Below are 21,249 nucleotides of genomic sequence, written 5' to 3' on the forward strand. Positions count from 1 at the left end.
TTAATTTGAGCAAGGGAACATATACTCTCGTGCTGTACCCGCTCACGGATCAATGGGGCGTGGAGTTTGACAAGATGCGTGTGAATGCGGAGAACCAGAATTCTGATCCGGAAAAAAAGTTGTTTTGTGGCGCTTCTTTCTTTGTTGCTCAGTAGGATACAACGCGTGCATTCTACCGCCTATGATTATGTGCGCTCGGGTGGAGGTTCGTTTTTGAACACTCATTTAGAAGCGGTAAATAAAAATCCGGTAAAATAATTTTTGCGCGATGCATTTATATTTTATTCTCAGTTTAAAAAAAAACAATACAAAAGATTTAATGTGAACAATTGAAATGAACATGTGAATATTGATCATATGTATGCGTTTGTCTTTTTCTTAGATTTCGTGTTTTTATGTGTGATATTTTATGTACAAACATCCATTGATATCCTTGTTTTCGTTTGTGCTTTTTAATTATTGTGCATGCGAAGAAATACAATTTAGTAGACGATGTATTGTCAATATTTCAAAATATACAATATTATTTGGTAAATTAAAGTTTCGTTTTGTATGTAACGTAAACTGTTGTAACGTTGATGACGTATTTAACAACTGTTTCACACAACCACGCCGGTAACACACGTACGGCAACGATACTATTTTGTAGCAAAGTTGATTGTCATGATTGCATATTTTCGTATTTTTAAGAGATTACATATCTTATTTTGAATGTATTTGTTGTTCTTTGATCAGTGGAAAACAAACAACAAAAACCATATAATTAACACATACTGACGTTGCATTTCTAGCAAATGACAATTTAGCTAAAACTGTCAAGGATTTGGAAAATAATATAAAGGCTATTTTCAAACAAGTGAAATAACATGGTTTAAAAAACGGTTTAAAATATTTGTTCATTTGCGTAAAATGAGTTCGGAAAACAAGCGTGTGAAACGATTTTTATCGATAATTCACAGATTATGTTATTTGCATGGCGTTTAAATTACCTTGTTAACGTTAATGGCACGATGTGTATAGTGGCACCACTTACATTTTGGCTACCTAAAGCCCCCGGGTCGAATAAGGAGAGGGCACAACATTTTGCTTATTTTTGGTATTATTATTATTTTAGACCATAAAAAGTGTTGTTGGGTTAATTAATAGAAAGAAATAACTTGTTCCATCAGACTGATACCTGTGAACTAGTTCTTCCAATAAGCAGCTGATAGATTCATGTAGCGATCTCAACCTTAGTTTTGTGAATTGATTTGTTCTATTACACAAAGCCATGGGCATAAAACAATTAAAATAATTATCTGGTTTGTTTATTCGCATAAAAGAAAAACATGTTTTTTCAAGAAATTATTTGATAAAAATAGAGAATACAATCATTAATCGTTTGATATTTCAGCCTTGCTGATAATGCTGTACGTACTGGTCATCGGGTTCATGTTTTACCCACTGTTCGCCTGTCTAACAACCAGCTGGGTGTTTGTGGGCTCCATATTGGGCCTGGGGTATTGCACATTCTGGTCAGCGAAAGTATCATCATTTTTAATGGAAATACACTTAAAAAAATACAAGTAGAATTAATCGACCTTTAAAACTGGAGAATGTGAATATTATACACACCGATATCCGATATTTATTATATTGCAGTGAACATTGAATAGCTATTTGTATATGTAATAACTACTGGTATATTATTCCTGTTCTAGCCATTTTTGTAAAGACATTACAGTTGATCAAGAATTAACGATGTGTGATTAATATTTAAGACCATGCACCGTACGATTATAATGATCTTATTTGTTTACTGTTTATATTTTCAGAGACTGCGAAAATGCTTGGTTTATTTAATCACTTTTTTCAAACAAATTTTTAATTTTTATGAAAATCACATCTTTTTACACAATGCTCACGAAATACGCTACAATGTGTATACATGTATGTAAATGTCAAGTCATGCTTACACATCATTTATATGTATCATTTTCTGAATGTGTCGCTGGTTTCAAACAATAGGATCCCATTTATCCGCTCCTTTATTACACCCGCTAGAAAAAACAGACTTTATGCATGTGCGAATAGTGTCGTCCCAGATTAGCTTGTGCAGTTTACACAGACCAATTAAAGGACTACACTTTCACTTTTATGGTATTTTGCGTATAAAAGAAGTCTCTTTTTAGCGAATTTTCAGTTAAGGCGGACAGTGTCGTCCCTTTTTAGCCTGTATAGACCGCATAGGCTAATCCGAGACGTCACTTTACGCACAACTTAATCCCCGTTTTTCTAGAGCGCGGCTTTGTATGTTACAATATTAGCGACAGCAACCCTTGTATTAATGCTAGGTTGTTAGAGAATCAATTGCGGCACTTTGTATCCAAATATGGGTAGTTCTATAAATAAGGGCGAGAAACGCGGAACAATATTTTGTAGACAAATGACTTGAACCTTGTACTTGTTATTTTTGTATGTCAGTTTAATTTACTAGTATCACAATTTATCATACCACCGCATTGATATCTGCCTGATATAACGTAGCCTGATATATTTTTTTATCATACCACAGCATTGATATCTGCCTGATATAACGTTGCCTGATATATTATTTTATATCATGGTCAACAGGAAGTTCTTATATCAGTCAATGTTTAGAGTTACGTGGGATTTGCAATTAAGTCAACAGTTTCTATCAACATAAATTAGGTTCAACCAAACAAACAATTTGATACCAAGAACGTACATATTTTATTCTAGTTTAAAGTCATAAATCACAAAAACGTTTATTTAAAAAAAAATCACAGCCCGCATTCTAGAAGTTAAATGACGTCATCAATGGGGCAATAAATCTTGAGTAGCGATATAGTCATTGTACCCACAAGTGTTGCACAGAAAGTCAAGACAAATGATAACTGTATGCTAATCCTCAACTATTCAAACAAACGATTTAACACGCTTATGTCAATATTGACACCATCATCAAAATGTCAATTTCAATACACATCTCCAAAATGGCATCTCCAAACTATTCGGTGAAGCGTGTTCTTCGATTAAATTTGTCGCTGCAGTCCATTCCTGATCTCAAATTCAAGACGTTTATAATTAAAGCGGGTGTACTCTTTCCATTCGTAATGCAAATAAAAAAATTCTCTATACGATGTTAAAAATAAGCGATTGTTCGTGTCGTCTTTTCGAACGTCGTTATTACATGTATGTCAACGTGTAAAAGCCGGATCAGCAAAATCAGCGATGATCCGTACATTTTAATTATAAAAAATGGATTGCTTTGCAGATTTTTAGAAAAATGTGGTATGATAAACAGAAAAACAGGTTACTGTCCCATCGTTTTGTAATATATCAGGCTCGGCACGAATAAAATAACGGCTCGGCAAGCCTCGCCGTTATATTATTCTAAGCCTTGCCTGATATATTAGAAAACGATGGGACAGTAATCTGTTATTCTCTATATATCATGGTTAACAGGAAGTTCTCATTTCAGTCAATGGTTGGAGTAACGTGGGATTTGCAATAAAGTCAACAATTTCTACCAACATGAATCAGGTTCAACAAAACAAACAATTTGATACCAAGAACGTACATATTTTATTCTAGTTTAAAGTCATAAATCACAAAAAAGTTTCTTTTTTAAAAATCACCACAGCCCGCACTACAGAAGTTAAATGACGTCATTAATGGGACAATAAATCTTAAATATCGATATAGTCATTGCACTCGCAAGTGTTGCACAGAAATTCAAGACAAATGCCACGTTCTGTGGCGTCTCATCTGGATCCAAACTGTTTGCAAAGGCCTTTGAAATTCGGTTCCAGCGCTGAAAGGGTTAAGGTTGAACGTCGAAAGTACGGCACCCCATATAACATCCAGTATGTTAAGAACTTGTCGGCGGGCAAGAAGTTATATCAGAACATGTCATACGCCGCCTTGGACGTCACACCAAACTGGACAACAAAGATTCGGTAGCCATTAAGATGTGGTACATTAATGAAAATTGATGTGATATTTACCTATTTGCATATAACTGATGATTTTAGTAATGGTTGTACTTCCGTATAGTATTGCTATGTTGTCATCGACGTACTTACTTAATATGTTGATATAGTGTCAACGATTTTTACTTACTTATAATGTTAATATAGTGTGAACGATGTAGTTACTTATAATGTTGATATAGTGTCAACGATGTACTAAATTTTAATGTTGATATAGTGTCAACGATGTAGTTACTTAGAATGTTGATATAGTGTCAACGATGTACTTACTTATAATGTTGATATAGTGTCAACGATGTACTAATTTATAATGTTGATAACGTGTCGACACTGTTCTACCTGATAATGTTCCTACAGTGTCAACGATGTCATTACTTATAATGTTGATCTTGTGTCAGTGATTTGCTTACTTATACTGATGTATAATTTCAACGATTAAACAAAATTTTATATTGCTTCAATGGCGTATAAACTTAAAGCAAAATACCTTTTTATTAGAATATGTAATGTACTGTTCAAACGTGTGTATTTTTTGGCCCTCTTTTTCAGTGTATTTTTGCGCCAGTATATCTACGTCAACGACCCGACATTTAAATATTCCCCAAGGATCATTGGCATTTTCACAGTAGCCTTGATATGTTCATATCAGGTAAGATAAAAATGAAAAAAGGCTGCCATGTGTATCATACTTATATTAGTTATATTGTTTTATGTTGATTCAGATCAATTTTCCGATAAACTCAATTTATCCTCCTAAAATGTCCATATAATACTGTTGTGTTCATTTGTTTGTTTTTTAAATTAAATTAAATCAATGACTGATGGACTTCTGGTTATTTTTCAGACTGTATTAACAAAGAATCACAATATTTCTTGGAATGGTTTATAATGAGATTCGAAAGATACTCTCGTATCAGTACAGGTAACAAAAGTCTCTAAACGAAAAAATATACAAATATATTCTTTATTTAGATGTTTTTAACATGGTAGCATCCTATTGCTTGTACAGCAAGAGTATCTTTCATTTTCATATTTCCCATATGCACATGATATAAACTGGAACGTAATCCCATCAGACAGTATATACTGTATAAGGGCTAATTAGTATTACCTACATTAAAGTATAATTTTCCATCCGCTGGTGCAAGGATGCTTTTCTAAATGCGGACAACAGCATTTAAATTAGCACGGGTCAATACAATATTATTTTTCTAATTTAAGAGAATATCATGGTGGAATAAAAACACATTTTTGTGTGGTATTTTCGAGAAAAGCTCATTTTACCCTTTCCAATTCAGTACCAAAGTGAAAATGGATGTATGTAACCAGCATAAAACCAGAACAGCCTGCGAGTTGCTCGCCGTTTTTTCAGATTGTGTGCTGTTTGCTGCTCATCAGTATCTTAGGATCGAAAATCGAGGCTTGTAAAACTAGAATCTAGTAAGAAAGGTCATCAATTTAATTTGATGCTAAAAGGGCAAAATGCAAATTTGAGTGGTAAAGGGTTAATTTACCCTCTTGTTTCAGTTCGGTATTATAATCGTACTGGAATCATACCAGCTTGAAAAGTTGGTGCAGTTCCTGTACCCAAACACGACGGCTGAAGGCAACAGTACCGTCGACGACAGCGGTAATTCGTTCCTCAGACTTATGGTCAACACGGTCAACGGTACGTGAAGACGGCCAACGGTAAACCAATAATGATAGTGAATATGGTAAACGATTGGTACATATGGTCAACGGTTTTCCAAGACGGTCCAACGGTAAACAAACAATTATGGTAGATATGTCAATGGTAAACCAACCTAAGACTTATGGTCAATACCGTCAACGGGAGGTCAAAACGGTCAATAATAAGTCCATACGGTCAACGATAAACCAACACTGATGGTCAATACGGTAAACGATACGGTCAACGGTATTTCAAGACGGCAAAATGGTAAACCAACAATTATGGTAGATATGCCAATGGTAAACAAACCTTAGACTTGTGGTAAATAGGTCAACGGTAAGTCAACGCCACAACTCACAACCCATTAAACTTAAGTCATAAGTATTTACTTAATCAAAATGCAGAATTTCTTAGAATTTTGCAGTTACAGGCTACCTATTTTGATTATGTGTTACATATGTGTTGTAGCTGATAAGATGTAATACGATGCACTAGATGTAATGTTAAACACCAAAGTTCATGTTTGTAGACAATTTCAAGCATAATATGGTTAGTTATGTCAAATAATTGGTTTGATGATTCTTTTCTATATTTGAAAGCGTTTTATTTCTTCTTCACTTATTTTTATATTATGAAAAAATGTAACGAAATCATATTGTTCTCATGTTCGAGTAATTGTTATCGAAGTGTTGTGGTTTGAAATAATTGTGGGTCTAAATGCGTAAAGTAGTTAAGTATATTATTACCAATAATAACTTGTATTACTTTGCACAAAAACATCTTAAAAAACTTTTAAAATTCAATATCCGGTACCTTAAATAGTTTTCATTATTAAGGGGCCAAAATAAGCAAATATTACACAACTTATGTTGGGAAACATGGCTTCTTATAGATTTATTTACCGATCTTAATTTCAGTGTCGGCCTTGTTGTCTTTTATACTGTCGTCCCTGTTGACCTTGTTTTCAATCTTCCAAATTCTCACCAACAACCGCCACAATATCAAGCTGATGTTTAAGGGAAGATTCATCCATCTGCCCTTCGACCGTGACGACCGAAACGCAGTGTTTTTGTTGGTAAGTTAGCTGACGTTTTTGCATATGGGTATGAAACATTACTGTTCTGGGAAAGGTTGCTCAAAACTTAACCCATTTATGCCCAGTGGACTCTCCCATCATTCAAAATTGGATCAATTTATTTCCAAAATTAGGGATGTCTAGTATACTTATTTCTATATTTAGAATATTTCTTACAGAAATTCCTTTAAGCAAACAGCGCAGACCCAGATGAGACGCCGCATTATGCGACGTCTCATCTGGGTCTACGCTGTTTGCAATGTCCTTTTTTCAGGACGCTAGGCATAAATGGGTTAATGTGTGTACATTAAGTGTCGTTTTAGATTAGCCTACGCCATACGCACTGGCTAATAACGGACGACACTTTGCGCCTAGATTGGATTTCCGCAAAGAAGAGGCTTTCTTCAATATTCCATATGAACGGAAAGTGTCTTCACTGATTATTTTGCGGACTGCACAGGCTAATCTTGATCTTTGCACACATGCCTTTATTGAAGGTTTCTCAGAATGAGACTTGTATTTTAAAATCATTCTTAATGACAACTGATCTACATAGCATATCAAGTTGCAATCATTTTACTCTTTTCATTGAGTATTTGTGTTGTATTTCATTACATTATATAAATATATTTATGAATCTTTGCTTGAATACTTAATTATTGATATAATGAAAGTTTGAAAATTAATTTGTGGAATGTTGAATTTGATAATAACAGTTTGTCTTCATAGTTTTGAATAAATATATTCAGGAAAATTCATGTTGCCACAAAACCTGTTCTGAAAAAGGTTGAGCTACTCATAGTTTGATAGTGATTTGTTGTCGTTCTTGTAGATCAAGAGTTGTCGTTCTTGTAGATCAGGAGTTGTCGTTCTTGTAGATCAGGAGTTGTCGTTCTTGTAGATCAGGAGTTCTTATATTCTACGCCTTTACCTTGCAACAAAAGTTATTCTGTCGTGGGCTTCTTCAGACCCGGATATCGGTGGATGCGCACGGAAAAAAAGACACTTCCGTTATTTTGGCTTTGGACAATAGGCAGGTATATTTGTATATTGGTAAAGGTATATTGATGGTCTTATTCTGTTATAATATTCACCTGTTACAGTGATAGAAATTTATTTTTCGATTGCCCAGTATCAGAACCTAAAGCGTATTCCAGGATAATTTCATAGGTATATACTTGCTTTGATTGGCCCAAATCGTTGATTTTTAATTGTATATGCTTTAGCTACGTTCAATACAGTTAATGTGTTAATGATAAAATGCACGAAATTGTTACCAGCTTAGAAATGTTGCTCACCCTGTCTTGACATTGACTAGCCAGATCTTCAATCTATTCACCCGGGCGAATTTGTGAGCACTTATTTTAATCCATGGGTTGTATTTGCAGGAAAATATTCCACAATGTCACTTATTTCACGTTTTTCTTCTACATCGTCCTCGAACTGTTCGTCTGTATTCGGTTATATTTTCAGGAAGATATCCACAATGTCACTTATTTCACGTTCTTCTTCTACATCGTGCTCGGCCTGTTCGGCTGTCTTCTCACCATTATCAGGGCATGATCCTGGGCATCACGGGTCACGGGTTCGTGTAGACGTGTAAAAGGAGAGATTTTATAAAAGTCATGTTTTAAGGATATAAAGGAGTAATAATTCAATTTTTGTGTGTACGTTCATATAGTGGAGTGTTAATAAAAGTATGGAAGATAGAAATTTATCAGAAAGTGAGGATAATATGATGTTTAACATTGAAACAACCAACAGGTATACAGAAGGTCAAAATGGCGCCAATAGCGGGTTTGAAATTGTAAACAAAACAAAGAAGACAAAATTTAAAAGTGGATCAAGTGGGTCTATTTCCTCAAATTCATTTGCAAAAATGACAGTAGATGATAAACTTACATCGATATTTGAGCAACTGAACAAAAACTATCAAAAAATTAGTGAAATTGAAAATCAGCAGGGTAAATGGAACAAGGAAATACAATGTATCAACAAGAGTTACCTAGAAATGAGTGACAGGGTTACTCAAATTGAAAGACTCCTCGAAGCGCAAAGGCTGAACTCAAAAGTGCTCACATACAAATCAATAGATGCAGAGTCTAGAAATATGAGGAATAACATAGTGATATACGGACTCACTGAGAGATTGAAAGGTAACTGCACTCAACTTGTTTTGAATTTTATTAGCGATGAGCTAGATATTGACACAAGTGATATGCATATTGAAAGAGCACATAGAATGGGCCGTTTCGACCCTAAGAGTAGAGATGCGAAAAGACCCATGGTAGTGCGTTTTAGGGATTACGTTGATACCGAGACAATCATGGAAAATGCATATAAACTAAAAGGGAGCCCATTTGGACTTGATAGGCCCTACCCTAAAGAGATATCTAAAGCACGATCAAGCTTGTTTAAATCTCAAGAAGCAAGAAATGCTAGAATTAATAGGCACAAGGTGCAAATTAAATACCCAGCAAGGCTATGTGTAAATGGCAGAACAATTATAGACATGTTTCCCGAACGGTTTCAAGTTCTAGGTAATGACAGATTAGTGGTAGGAAACACGGACAAAAATGAAAATAAAATACCTCAAAACACATGCAAAGAAGAAAGAGTGTACTCGGCAGATACAGTGATAGATGATGAGATAAGCACGGCTATCAGCGAAATCGAAAGTGAGAGCGAAATTTTTGAAGACTCAAATTGTCCGGGGAAAACATCCGAATTAGAATACACCGAGAAAGTAAACAAAACAATAACACATGACACCGAACAAACTGAGCTTAAAAAACGTGAACACATACCTCGGTTGTACACGGAACGTAATATCCAACAGGATCGGTCGTACGCAGAAGCTGTCATTACCAATCACATCGATGAAAACACCAAACAACACATGATCTCAAACTCCAGAAATGTAAACACGACAAGCGATGTAAATCCTCCAATCAAAAGTTCCGTTGCAGCGAATCCTAAAAATAGATCTACTGAGAAAACCAGCGTGGGATCCCATAAAATTGACAGCTCAACAGCAACGAGGCAGAACACGGCTCAAAAGTAGGACAGCGATGAGGCGTTACGAGAGGTCAAGTTTTGTGTTTTTAACATTCAAGGACTGAAAGGGAAATCCTACAATAAATTAGACATATCTGAAATTCAACAGTTATTTAGTACACACGATATTTTGTTATTTACTGAAACGTGGGGAAATGACAGCTTGTTATATGATGTCGCCGGTTTTAATTATTTCGTGTTAAATAGAAAAAGCAAAACATTAGGTGCAAGGAGGGACAGCGTTGGGGTAATAGCATATGTACACGAACGTTTATTTAATTATGTTGAATGTGCGAAATGCACTGATGATGGTATAATGTGGCTTAAATTGAAGGGTAATTTATTTGGCTTGCAGAATGAAGTTTTTCTTTGTTTGATATACAATGTGCCTCAAGGTAGTAGTAGGGAAATCCTAAATGATGATAATATCTTTGATATATTAACAAATGATATGATTTATTTTGAACAGGAATATGGTAATGATTGTAAATTTATAATGTGTGGGGATTTAAATGCACGGGTGGGGATTAAGCCAGATTATGCAGTATATGAAAATAAACATATTTTAGACATGTTGCCAGATGATTATGTTATGGATGATGCAATCGAAAGAAACAGTCAATATAAAACAGTAAATGATTATGGCAAAATATTACTAGATTTTTGTATATCGAGAGGTTTAAGGATAGTAAACGGCCGCTGTGGTACAGATAAAGGCATTGGTAAATTCACATGTGTAAACTCACAAGGGTGTAGCGTTGTCGATTATGTTTTGTGTAAAAGCGATGTTCTTAAACTGTTTAAAACATTTGAAATTTACGATCCTAATATTGTGTCCGATTACTGTGTTATCTCGTTTAGTTTAAATATGCACACATTGGATAATTTTGTTGATGTCAAAAATAAAGGGGATCATGTTTAAGTGTTATACAAATATAAATGGGATGATAGTAAAAAAGATTTGTACATGAATGTATTAAGCTCGGAAGAAAATACTATACATTTTGAATCTCTTTGTGGAAACATTCTTTTGTCAAACTCCCATGAGGATTTAGATTTGAATGTTAAAACTTTTACAGATATATTGGATGGGGTATGTAAGCCTATATTTAAACAAAATTTACATAGTAATTTTTTTAACCAAAATCACAGTAAGGATGGTGTATACTTTGACCATGAGTGTAAAAATTTAAAGAATTATTATTATACTTCTCTTAATTATTACAGAAATAATCCTTGCGATGAAACAAGGAGGGACCTGGTGACAGCTAGATCAAATTATAAAAAATGTGTTAGAAATAAAAAATATGATTATGATAAACTGCAAACGCATAAATTGGAATTAGCCAGAAAAAATAATGCAAAGTTATATTGGAAAATGTTAAAAGGATCGGTTGTGGGCAATGCTAGTTCTTTGTCATCAGATGATTTTTTAAATTATTTTAAATCGGTAAATGATCCCGATTCTGTGTTTTTTCAGCCAGATGAAGACATTTAATATTTTAACGAGAGATATCTAGGGGGAGAATTAAACATAATGTTTGAAGAATTGAATAATATTATAACCACGCATGAAATAAAAAAATGTTTTAAAAAACTAAAAAATGGCAAATCTGGTGGTCCAGATAACTTCCTTAACGAATTTTTTAAGTATGGATGTGAAATAGACATGTTCGCGACAGTTCTTTGCACATTATTTAATAAATTTTTTGATTCGGGTTACTTCCCAGAAACATGGTCAGAGGGTTATGTGGTCCCATTGCATAAGAAAGGTGATGTTAATAATACGAATAACTACAGGGGTATTACTTTATTAAGTGCACTAGGCAAATTATTTACAAAAGTTTTAAATGACCGGCTAACAATCTGGGCGGAAAAGTATAATGTTTACATTGAGGCTCAGGCAGGATTTAGACAAAACATGGGCACAATAGATAATATTTTTGTATTGCATAACGTAATACAGCATTTATTATATAAGAAAAAGAAACTATTTGTAGCATTTATAGATTTTACAAAAGCATTTGATTACGCAGTAAGAGATATTCTGTGGTATAAACTGATAAAGCTTGGTATTAGAGGGAAAATATTAAACATTATTCGTTCAATGTATAGTATTGTTACAACGGTCAGTACTATGCACCTCATCTACAGTTTATGACACCACACCGCCAACCTATTCCCACAAACGTCTCAAACCAGGTCCGTACTGAGAACCAATACTACTTGCCTTCACCACCACCACCACCACCAACGACACCACCACCATGGGCAGCGGAAATAATGCAAGATATAAAAAGCATCAAGCTATATGTTTCAAAATTAGACAAACTCGAGAAGCTTGTTGACAAAATAAATGCGCGCGTTGAAAAATTAGAAAATTATTCTAAAGCAAAAGACGTGAAAATGTCCGACTTCGAAAACGCAGTGCAATTCGCCAGTAGCGAAATTGAAGACACCAAAAATAAAATAAAGGAAACCAGTTCTGAAATAAAAGTGATCACTAATCAGTACTCAGACATCAAAACCGCTTTATCAGACATTAAAACCAAAACGGACGAATTAGAGGCAAAAACGAACGATTTAGAAAGCAGAAGCATGCGCGAAAACCTGTTATTTTATGGCCTCAGTGAATCAGAACAGGAAAATTGCCAACAAAAAGTCATACAAGTTATATCAGAGCGTCTGCAGTTAACAGACGATATCGTTCTGGATCGTGCTCACAGACTCGGAAAACCTACACTTGGAAAATCGAGACCCATCGTCGCCAAGTTTCACTACTATTCACAACGAGAACTGGTCAGAACAACGGCAACATCGAAATACGACGTCCTAAGGAATGCAGGCCTTGGCATAGGCATTCAGCAAACCAAGGCAGTCCTAAACAAGCGGCGGCAACTGAACGACGTATTCAATCGGGAAAAATCAGCCGGGAAGCAAGTCAAGTGGGCTGGCTCCCGACTTATGGTGCGCAACAACAGCAGTGACCAATTCCGTGAAGTTACATGCTAGGACCAAAAGGAGGAACTAAGAACTCTCGTTTGGAACGTGAATGGACTAGTAAGAAAAATTAATGATGAAGATTTTTTAAACTTTATTGCAGAACATGACTTGATTTTACTCTCTGAAACATGGACACACTCAAAACTGAATGTTAACCTAGAAATAAATGAATACATCTCTTTCCATCTTTTCGGAAACAAAAGTCACGGAACAAAGAAAGGTCGTTATAGCGGCGGCCTTAGCGTTTATTTTCATAAAAAACTAAATAATAAAATATCAGTTATTGAACACAATAAAAATGGCATAATATGGATAAAGATAAGCGGTGAAATATTAACTACCGACCAAGATGTATTCATTTGTTTATGTTATATTCCACCAGTTACCTCGAAAGTGTTAATAGGCCATGACTTCGATTTTTTCGAGGAAATCGAAAAAGGTATAGAACATTATGGGCCACTTGGGGCCACATGTATTGTTGGTGATTTCAATGCTAGGACTGGAAATTTATCAGATATTATTAGCAATGATATATATTTAAATGTGACGGGAGACCACGTGCATGATAACAAAAATGTTGACAATCTAAACGTTCGCCTTAACGCTGATCGCATTATAGATAACTACGGACAAAAATTGATTTCACTATGCAAATCTACAGGTCACATTATAGCGAACGGACGATTTAAAAACGATAAAACGGGACAATATACTTTCTTATCAACACGAGGTCTCAGCGTCACAGACTACTTACTTATTAATATAGAACATACTCATATTCTCAATGACTTTAAAGTTCTAAATTGGAATAACTTTTCAGATCATGCTGCATTGTATTTGTCATTAAAATTTAAAAATCGCATATTAGATACTGTTCAAGATAATAATGCAAAAAATGTAACGGAAACGAAATTAATATTTAACCAAGATTTAATTCACGTCTATCGAGAATCATTAAATGCAAATTTACATAAACTTCGTGATTTAAATAGCATGGGTACGGTCGATCAGGTAAATCTGCTCACGAACTTCATGCATGAGCAAGCAACGCGAGTTTTTAGTAAATCGTTTAAAGGGGGTAATCTGAATTCACATAATCGCAGTACACAGCAAAAACCACCGTGGTTTAACAAAGAGTGTCATGAATCGAAACGCGAATTCAATAATGCACGAAATGTATTCAACCGTTGTAAATCAGACGAAAACAGAATTCATTTTTCACAACGGAGAACTATGTATAATAAAATTAGAAATAGAGCCAAATATCTTTATAAAATCAACCAAGGCAAAAAACTCGAAAATATTGCTAAATCCCAGCCTAGAAAATTTTGGAAGACAGTTAAACAAAGCTACACAAATAAAAAGAAAAAGAAAAACAAATTGCAGATAACAGACCTATTTGAACATTTCAATAATCTATTAGGGGAAACGCAACCCACAAATGAAAATTTTAATAACGAAAATGCAGAAAATACATTAATTAACGATGCAGATTTAGACTGCGAAATAACCTTAAATGAAATACATCAAGCAGTGTTTAAACAACAAAACAACAAAGCGTGTGGACCAGATGAAATATCAGCAGAACTTATAAAAAACGCATTTGATATCATATCTCCGTACCTCTACACACTTTATAACAAATTGTTCAACAACGCCGAGTATCCAGAAAGCTGGGGACTAGGTTACATTGTACCTATATTTAAAGGGTGTGACCCGAATTCAGCTAAAAACTATAGAGGTATAACATTAAACAACATTCTTGCCAAGATATATTCGCAAATTATTTTCAACCGACTTACAAAATGGACAGAAAAAAACGAAACTATAATTAAAAATCAGTTTGGTTACCAAAAAGGAAAAAGCACTACTGACTGCATTTTCCTATTACAAGCTATAATAGCAAAAGTCATTCATAGTGGACATAAATTATATAGTGCCTTTATCGAGTATGAAAAATGCTACGATAAAATCAATCTTCCATCCTTATGGCAAAAACTCACTTCACAAAATATAAGCACGAAAATTATTAATGCTATTAAAGCGATGTATTCCACGGCCAGATCTGTAGTGAAAAACAATAATGAGCTATCGGATATCCTATACTCACACCAAGGAGTAAAACAAGGTGACTGCGGCTCATCGCTACTGTTTATGATGTTCGTGAACGATATATTAAGCAATATCAATTCGAATATCGACAATGTATTTTCCATCAATGAAATAAAGTTATTTCTAATACTCTATGCAGACGATCAAGTTTTATTTGCGACTTCACCCGCCGCGTTACAATCTATGCTAAAGGACATTGAGATATACTGCAATACATGGAAATTAAAGATAAACACCTTAAAAACAAAAATCATGATATTTGAAAGAAGCACCAGATATACGAATATAGATTTCTTCTTAAACAACGAAAAGCTCGAAATTGTCAATTCCTTTAAATACGTAGGGGTCAATTTCTTTAAAAACGGAAACTGGAACAGAACTCAAAAGAACATCTCAGAACACGCATCAAAAGCTATGCATAAATTATTTTCCGTGTTCAATCAATATGAATTTAATTTAAAAGAGAAACTCAAATTATTTGATGTATTAATATCCCCAATTCTCAATTATTCTGCTGAAGTTTGGGGTAATCATATGGCAAAAGACATAGAACTAATACATTCAAAATTTTTACGCAAATTATTGTGTGTAAAAACATCAACCAATCTTGTAGGATTATACGGAGAACTAGGTAGGATCCCGATGCATGAACACAGAAAAATTATTATGTTCCGATATTGGATAAAAATCTTAAATTTAAATGAAAATAGTATTATAAAACAAGTTTATCTCCTATTTAAAAACGACGCCGACAACGGAATCAATTATAACAAAAACAATTGGGCGTCACAAATAAAAGAAATGTTAGAACAATTAGGGTTAACAAATTTATGGATTAATCAAGAACGTATTACTATATCTTTAGAGAGCATAAAAATTAGAATATTAGATCAATTTAAACAAAATTGGTTAAGTAACATTAATCAATCTGGCACATATTGTATTTTTAAAACCAAATTTGAATTTGAACCGTATTTGCACATAATCAAACAAAATAAACATAGAATAGCACTAAGTAAATTCAGACTATCATCGCATAATCTAGAAATTGAACAAGGACGTTACTATAATATAGAGAGAGCAGAACGAAAATGCAAAATATGTTGTACAAATTTAATAGAAAACGAATATCACTTCATGTTAACATGCCCACTATACTCACATCTAAGAAGAAAATACTTCAAATCATATTACTGTAGATGGCCAACATTAACCAAATTTAAATCGCTCATGTCAACTACAAATACATGTGAACTTCTTCAAATTGCAAAATATATTTACGATGCAAGTAGACTAAGAGAAGAAATCGTAAGCATGTAACTTTCTGACAAAAAAAAATAATTATCATTGCTTCAAACGTCAATGAAAATTGAATTACTAATTGACTTAACTAATTGTCTGTATATATGTACATTATTCAACTTTTCGCATCGATAACATACATCATTTTATTTGTTGAGAGTGTATGTGAAATACTAGTTTTACTATGTTAACGTATATATATGTACATTAGTCAACATTTTTCATCGATAACTTTCTGACAAAAAAAAATAATTATCATTGCTTCAAACGTCAATGAAAATTGAATTACTAATTGACTTAACTAATTGTCTGTATATATGTACATTATTCAACTTTTCGCATCGATAACATACATCATTTTATTTGTTGAGAGTGTATGTGAAATACTAGTTTTACTATGTTAACGTATATATATGTACATTAGTCAACATTTTTCATCGATAACATGTACCATTTATACTATGCTGTATATGTGAAATATTGGTACCATTAATACTACATTGTATATGTGAAATATTGGTTTTACTATATCGATAGTAAAAATAGTTTTCTCATTATGCCAAAAGCATGCACTATTGTAATATTTATATATTCTAAATAGTTTTCTCAATATACCAAAAAGCGATTTCGGTATAGTATGTTTATGTTAACAAATAAATATTAAATGACCATCAAGCACTAACATTGCATTCACGATCTTTGACCTGTAATACTAATATCTTTCTTCCTCTGTATTCAACTAACAATCACAGCAATCTTTACCTGAAGAATTACCATTTGCTTTATCTAATTGTAGGCTAGAAGCTTATTTGTAGCTTAATTGCCGAAATAAATGTTGTTGTTGTTGTTGTTGTTGTTAAGTCAATGGTAAAATATGACAATGAGGTTAGCGATAGTTGTACATGCCTGTTAGGGGTACGTCAGGGTGAATCATTGTCTCCATTTTTATTTGCAATGTATTTGAATGACATTGAGGAATATTTGCTGACAAATAATTATGATGGAATAAATCTAGACACCTTAAAATTATTAATAATGTTATATGCTGACGATATTGTTTTGTTTTCAGAAAGTGAAACTGGCTTACAGATAGGATTAGACTTGTTAAAACAATACTGTGATCGATGGAAGTTAACGGTTAATACACAAAAAACTAAAGTCATGGTTTTTAAAAAAGGAGGAAGACTTAGACAAAATATGAGATTTTTGTATAATAACAATGTATTAGAAATTGTTGATAACTTTACATACTTGGGTTTTGTCTTTTCCTCAGGGGGCTCTTTTTCTAAAACGTTTGATAGACTGTGTGGACAATCTTTGAAAGCTATTTTTAAATTAAGACAATATATGTCGAAATTTTATAACATTTCAATACAACACAGATTAGAAATATTTGATAAATTAATTTATCCGGTTTTAAGTTATGGGTCCGAAATATGGGGTTTACAGAGCAATATAAAGATAGAACGAATACATTTAAATTATTGCAAATTATTATTAGGAGTACGAAGGCAAACACAGAATAACTTTATATATGGAGAACTAGGAAGAACGTCTTTATCTGTCAGACATAGCATTAATGTAATTAGATATTGGTTAAAGATAGTAAACACACATGATATTAAATATGTAAAACTTGTTTAGAGTATATTATGTTCCGAGAATTAGAAACATACCCTAATAACAGATCTTGGGCCTACATGGTAAAAAGTCTATTAGATAATTGTGGTTTTAACGATGTGTGGCTGAACCAAGGGGTAGGGGATGTAGAAATATTTTTGAAAATTTTTAGAGTAAGAGTTACAGATATGTTTATACAAAATTGGACAACCGAATTGAGTGAATCAACTAGAGCAAAAACATACATATTAATATCCGATTTTAAATTTAAATCCTATTTAAGTGATGTAAATATCCCAAAGTACAGAATGGCTCTCTCTAGATTAAGAGTCTCTGCACATAAGCTTAAAGTTGAAACGGGTAGATGGCAAAAACCAATAGCTATTCCTTATGAAGAAAGAAAATGTACTTTATGCAATGTCTTAGAAGACGAATACCACTTCGTTATGGAGTGTACATTATATACTGATGTAAGAAAAGCTTATTTAAAACCATGTTATTACGTAAGACCAAATATGTAAAAGTTTATAGATTTATTGACCTCTCAAAATAGCGATATAGTTAAAAATTTAGCTATGTTTATTTTTAAAGCATGGGAAATAAGAAATACTTATAATACGTATTATGATTAGGGTAGGACTTTTGTATATATTTATGCACAGCCTCTTGCTGTATATTGTCTTATACAATATCCAATACTTTGCTTTACATTGTACCGATGTATTTTTGATGTCTATGATTTGAATGACATGTGACTCTGTGTTTTTGCTTATTGTATTAGATATTTCATGTATACTCATGGGCATATTGCCTACTGTATTATCTAATAAACTATAAAACTATACATCTCCAGGCTGGACAAGTGTGGTCTCGTAAATGGCTTCGAAACATGGGATAAAGGTCGCTGTAGCTTGGGGATATTTATTTTGTTACTAACGAATATTTGCTCTGTATATTACGTATTGTTGTTATGTAGCTTATGCATAGTTTTAACGAAATGTTAAATATCCAAATGTTGATAATACTTATATTGATGTTATTATTCTGTTATTACAATAACCATTACTTGGGGCAAATGTTAGACTCTTCTTTGGGGTATTTCTAATTATATTTAAATATATTTGTAGGAATAATCTATAAGATGACATGTTGCTCTTTAAAACTACCTGTTCATTAGGTGAAATCTATGAATAATGTAAAGCTCATCCGTCTTCCATGTGAATCATGTAGAATTATCCTAAAAATTAAAAATGTTCAAGTGAATATTGTGTTTTATTCTTAACATTGTATATCACTTCCGCATCAAAATGTTCTATTTTTATCATAAGAATGATTGTGTTTTAGCCAACGTAGAGTTGTTGTTTAGATTACGAATAACTGTGCGGTAGCCTTCGTTTAGTTGTACTGTAGCCTTCGTTTAGGTGTACTGTAGCCTTCGTATAGTTGTACTGTAGCTTATGTTTAATTGTGCAGAAGACTTCGTTGAGTTTTGCTATAGCATTCGTTCATTTGTAATTTAGTCTTCGCTTAGTTGTACTGTAACCTTCGTTTATTTGTACTGTTGCCTTCGTTTAGTTGTACTGTAGTCTTCGTTTACGTGTACTATAGCTTACGCTCATTTGTGCTGTAGCCTACGTTTAATTGTGCTGTAGCCTACGTTTAATTTTGCTGTATCTTACGTTTAGATGTGATGTATTCTACCTTCAACTGTGCTGTAGCATTTGGTTAGCTGTGCTGTAGCCCTCGCTTAGTTTTACTGGAGCCTTCGTTTAGTTGTTCTGTAGCCTTCTGTTAGTTGTATTGTAGCCTTCGTTTAGTTGTTCTATACGCTACGTTTAGTTGTATTGTAGCCTTCTTTGAGTAGAAATGAAGCCTTCGTTTTTTTACTGTAGCCATCGGTTAGGGTCTCGGGTCGTTTCGCCCTTAATCCCGTTCGCCCTCTGTCACCCCGGGTCGTTTCGCCCAGGGTCGTTTCGCCCTTACAAGTGGGTTGTTTCGCCCTTATTTAATTATTATGTAATATTAGGCTTTTGTAAATGATTCTTTCTCTCCTAATAGTATTTGTTTAACATATATGGAAAATTAAGATTTTTAATACAAATTTTATTATTAATTGCAATTTTAATTTAGTACTTGTTTATGATATATGGGAAATTAAGATTATTTAATTATTACAAATTTGATGTTTGCTCAATTATCCGTTTGATTTTAATTGCAATTAATTAACGGAAACGTTATGATTCATTGTATCACAAACGTAAAGTATTACGATTAATTAGTTTGGCAGAGGTTAGTTATGTTGTAGCTTACGTTAAGTTGCGTTGTAGCCTACGTTTAGTTATACTGTAGTATTCGTTTAGTTGTTATGTAGTCTTTGTTAAGATGTGTTGTAGCCTTCGTACTGTTGCTTACGAATCGTTGTGCTGTAATTTACGAATAGTGATGACGTAGCTTAAGGATAGTTTTGACGTTGTGTACCAATGTTTGTGATGTAGCTTAATAGTTGTTACGTTGTTAACGAATATTTAGGGTGTTTATTATCAAAAGCGAGAAGCTGACACGATAATAAAATTTTCACTCAATACTGTTTGACTGTAATATTTCATAAATTCCTTTTATTTCTGTTCGTTAGGTTACATGAACTACGTGAGTTTCCTCCATTTCGAAGAATGCCATCGACACCCGGTCTTGTTGGTATTTTGAAACATTCTGATTGACGGTGTGCCGCAAGACCAGAACCAGGCTCGCCTTAACACATACGGAAAAATTGAGGACGTTTCAACTGACGTCACTTATTCCAGTTCCAGTTCTTGGACTGCGTTAGGAAGGCCGAGACGTCGTTGGTTGAAAGCGTACACGATGGTGAGGAATCCATCTGTGAGAGTAAAACAGACTGAAGCAGACTATGACACGTTAGAAAACATTGACATCACTGATCTTTCTGACCAGGTTAGCATTGACGTATCTAATAATGACCTGTCAAACACTGGCGTTGCTCATCATGACCAAACTATCATGCACATGGATCATACCGATTAATCAGTGCTAGTTTAGTTGTTGTTGTTTTGTTGGGAGGGACGTCATAGTTTTGTAAAACGATAAACTTTTAAGTGCCGGTGCATACAGTTAATTTTGTATGTGCTTATTTGTAAATGTTTATATATTGTTTATTTTTATAAAAACATTAAACTCCTGACAATAAAATGAATTGGGCATTGTTTCTTAAGCTTTTCATATTGCAGATTTAGTACCAATACTTTGATACGGTAAAATGTCTTAAGCTTTCCATTTTGCAGATTTAATACCAATACTTTGATACGGTAAAATGTCTTAAGCTTTCCATATTGCAGATTAAGTACCAATACTTTGATACCGTAAAATGCCTTAAGCTTTCCATATTGCAGATTAAGTAC

The 21,249-nt window shown here is 33.6% G+C and overlaps 1 protein-coding gene across 3 annotated transcripts; it reads left to right on the top strand.

The window, feature by feature from the left end:
* The first annotated feature begins 1,354 nt into the window (after window positions 1-1,354).
* Window positions 1,355-21,034, top strand: LOC127838754 (uncharacterized). 3 transcript variants are annotated; one of them, XR_008029934.1, is made up of 4 exons: window positions 1,355-3,962; window positions 4,545-4,644; window positions 5,523-5,684; window positions 20,469-21,034. XR_008029934.1 is itself a non-coding variant. In XM_052366742.1 (4 exons), the coding sequence occupies exons 1-4, from the start codon at window positions 3,748-3,750 to the stop codon at window positions 20,537-20,539; spliced, it is 528 nt and encodes a 175-aa protein (XP_052222702.1). In that variant the 5' UTR covers window positions 1,359-3,747; the 3' UTR covers window positions 20,540-21,034. The 3 variants fall into 3 exon arrangements, 1 of the variants encoding a protein (XP_052222702.1); XR_008029935.1 differs by lacking the exon at window positions 5,523-5,684 and adding an exon at window positions 6,585-6,742 and having other exon boundaries at window positions 1,356-3,962; XM_052366742.1 differs by having other exon boundaries at window positions 1,359-3,962; window positions 5,523-5,664.
* Window positions 21,035-21,249: the final 215 nt, after the last annotated feature.

The sequence above is a fragment of the Dreissena polymorpha genome, chromosome 7, assembly GCF_020536995.1.
Source record: "Dreissena polymorpha isolate Duluth1 chromosome 7, UMN_Dpol_1.0, whole genome shotgun sequence".
In the NCBI taxonomy this organism is placed as follows: domain Eukaryota; kingdom Metazoa; phylum Mollusca; class Bivalvia; order Myida; family Dreissenidae; genus Dreissena; species Dreissena polymorpha.

Coding starts and splice junctions, on each gene's coding strand:
- LOC127838754 (XM_052366742.1), top strand. CDS start 3,748: ATGCCACGTTCTGTGGCGTCTCATCTGGATCCAAACTGTTTGCAAAGG. Junction 4,645..5,522: donor CCTTGATATGTTCATATCAG/GTAAGATAAAAA, acceptor CTCTTGTTTCAG/TTCGGTATTATAATCGTACT. Junction 5,665..20,468: donor TATGGTCAACACGGTCAACG/GTACGTGAAGAC, acceptor TCTGTTCGTTAG/GTTACATGAACTACGTGAGT.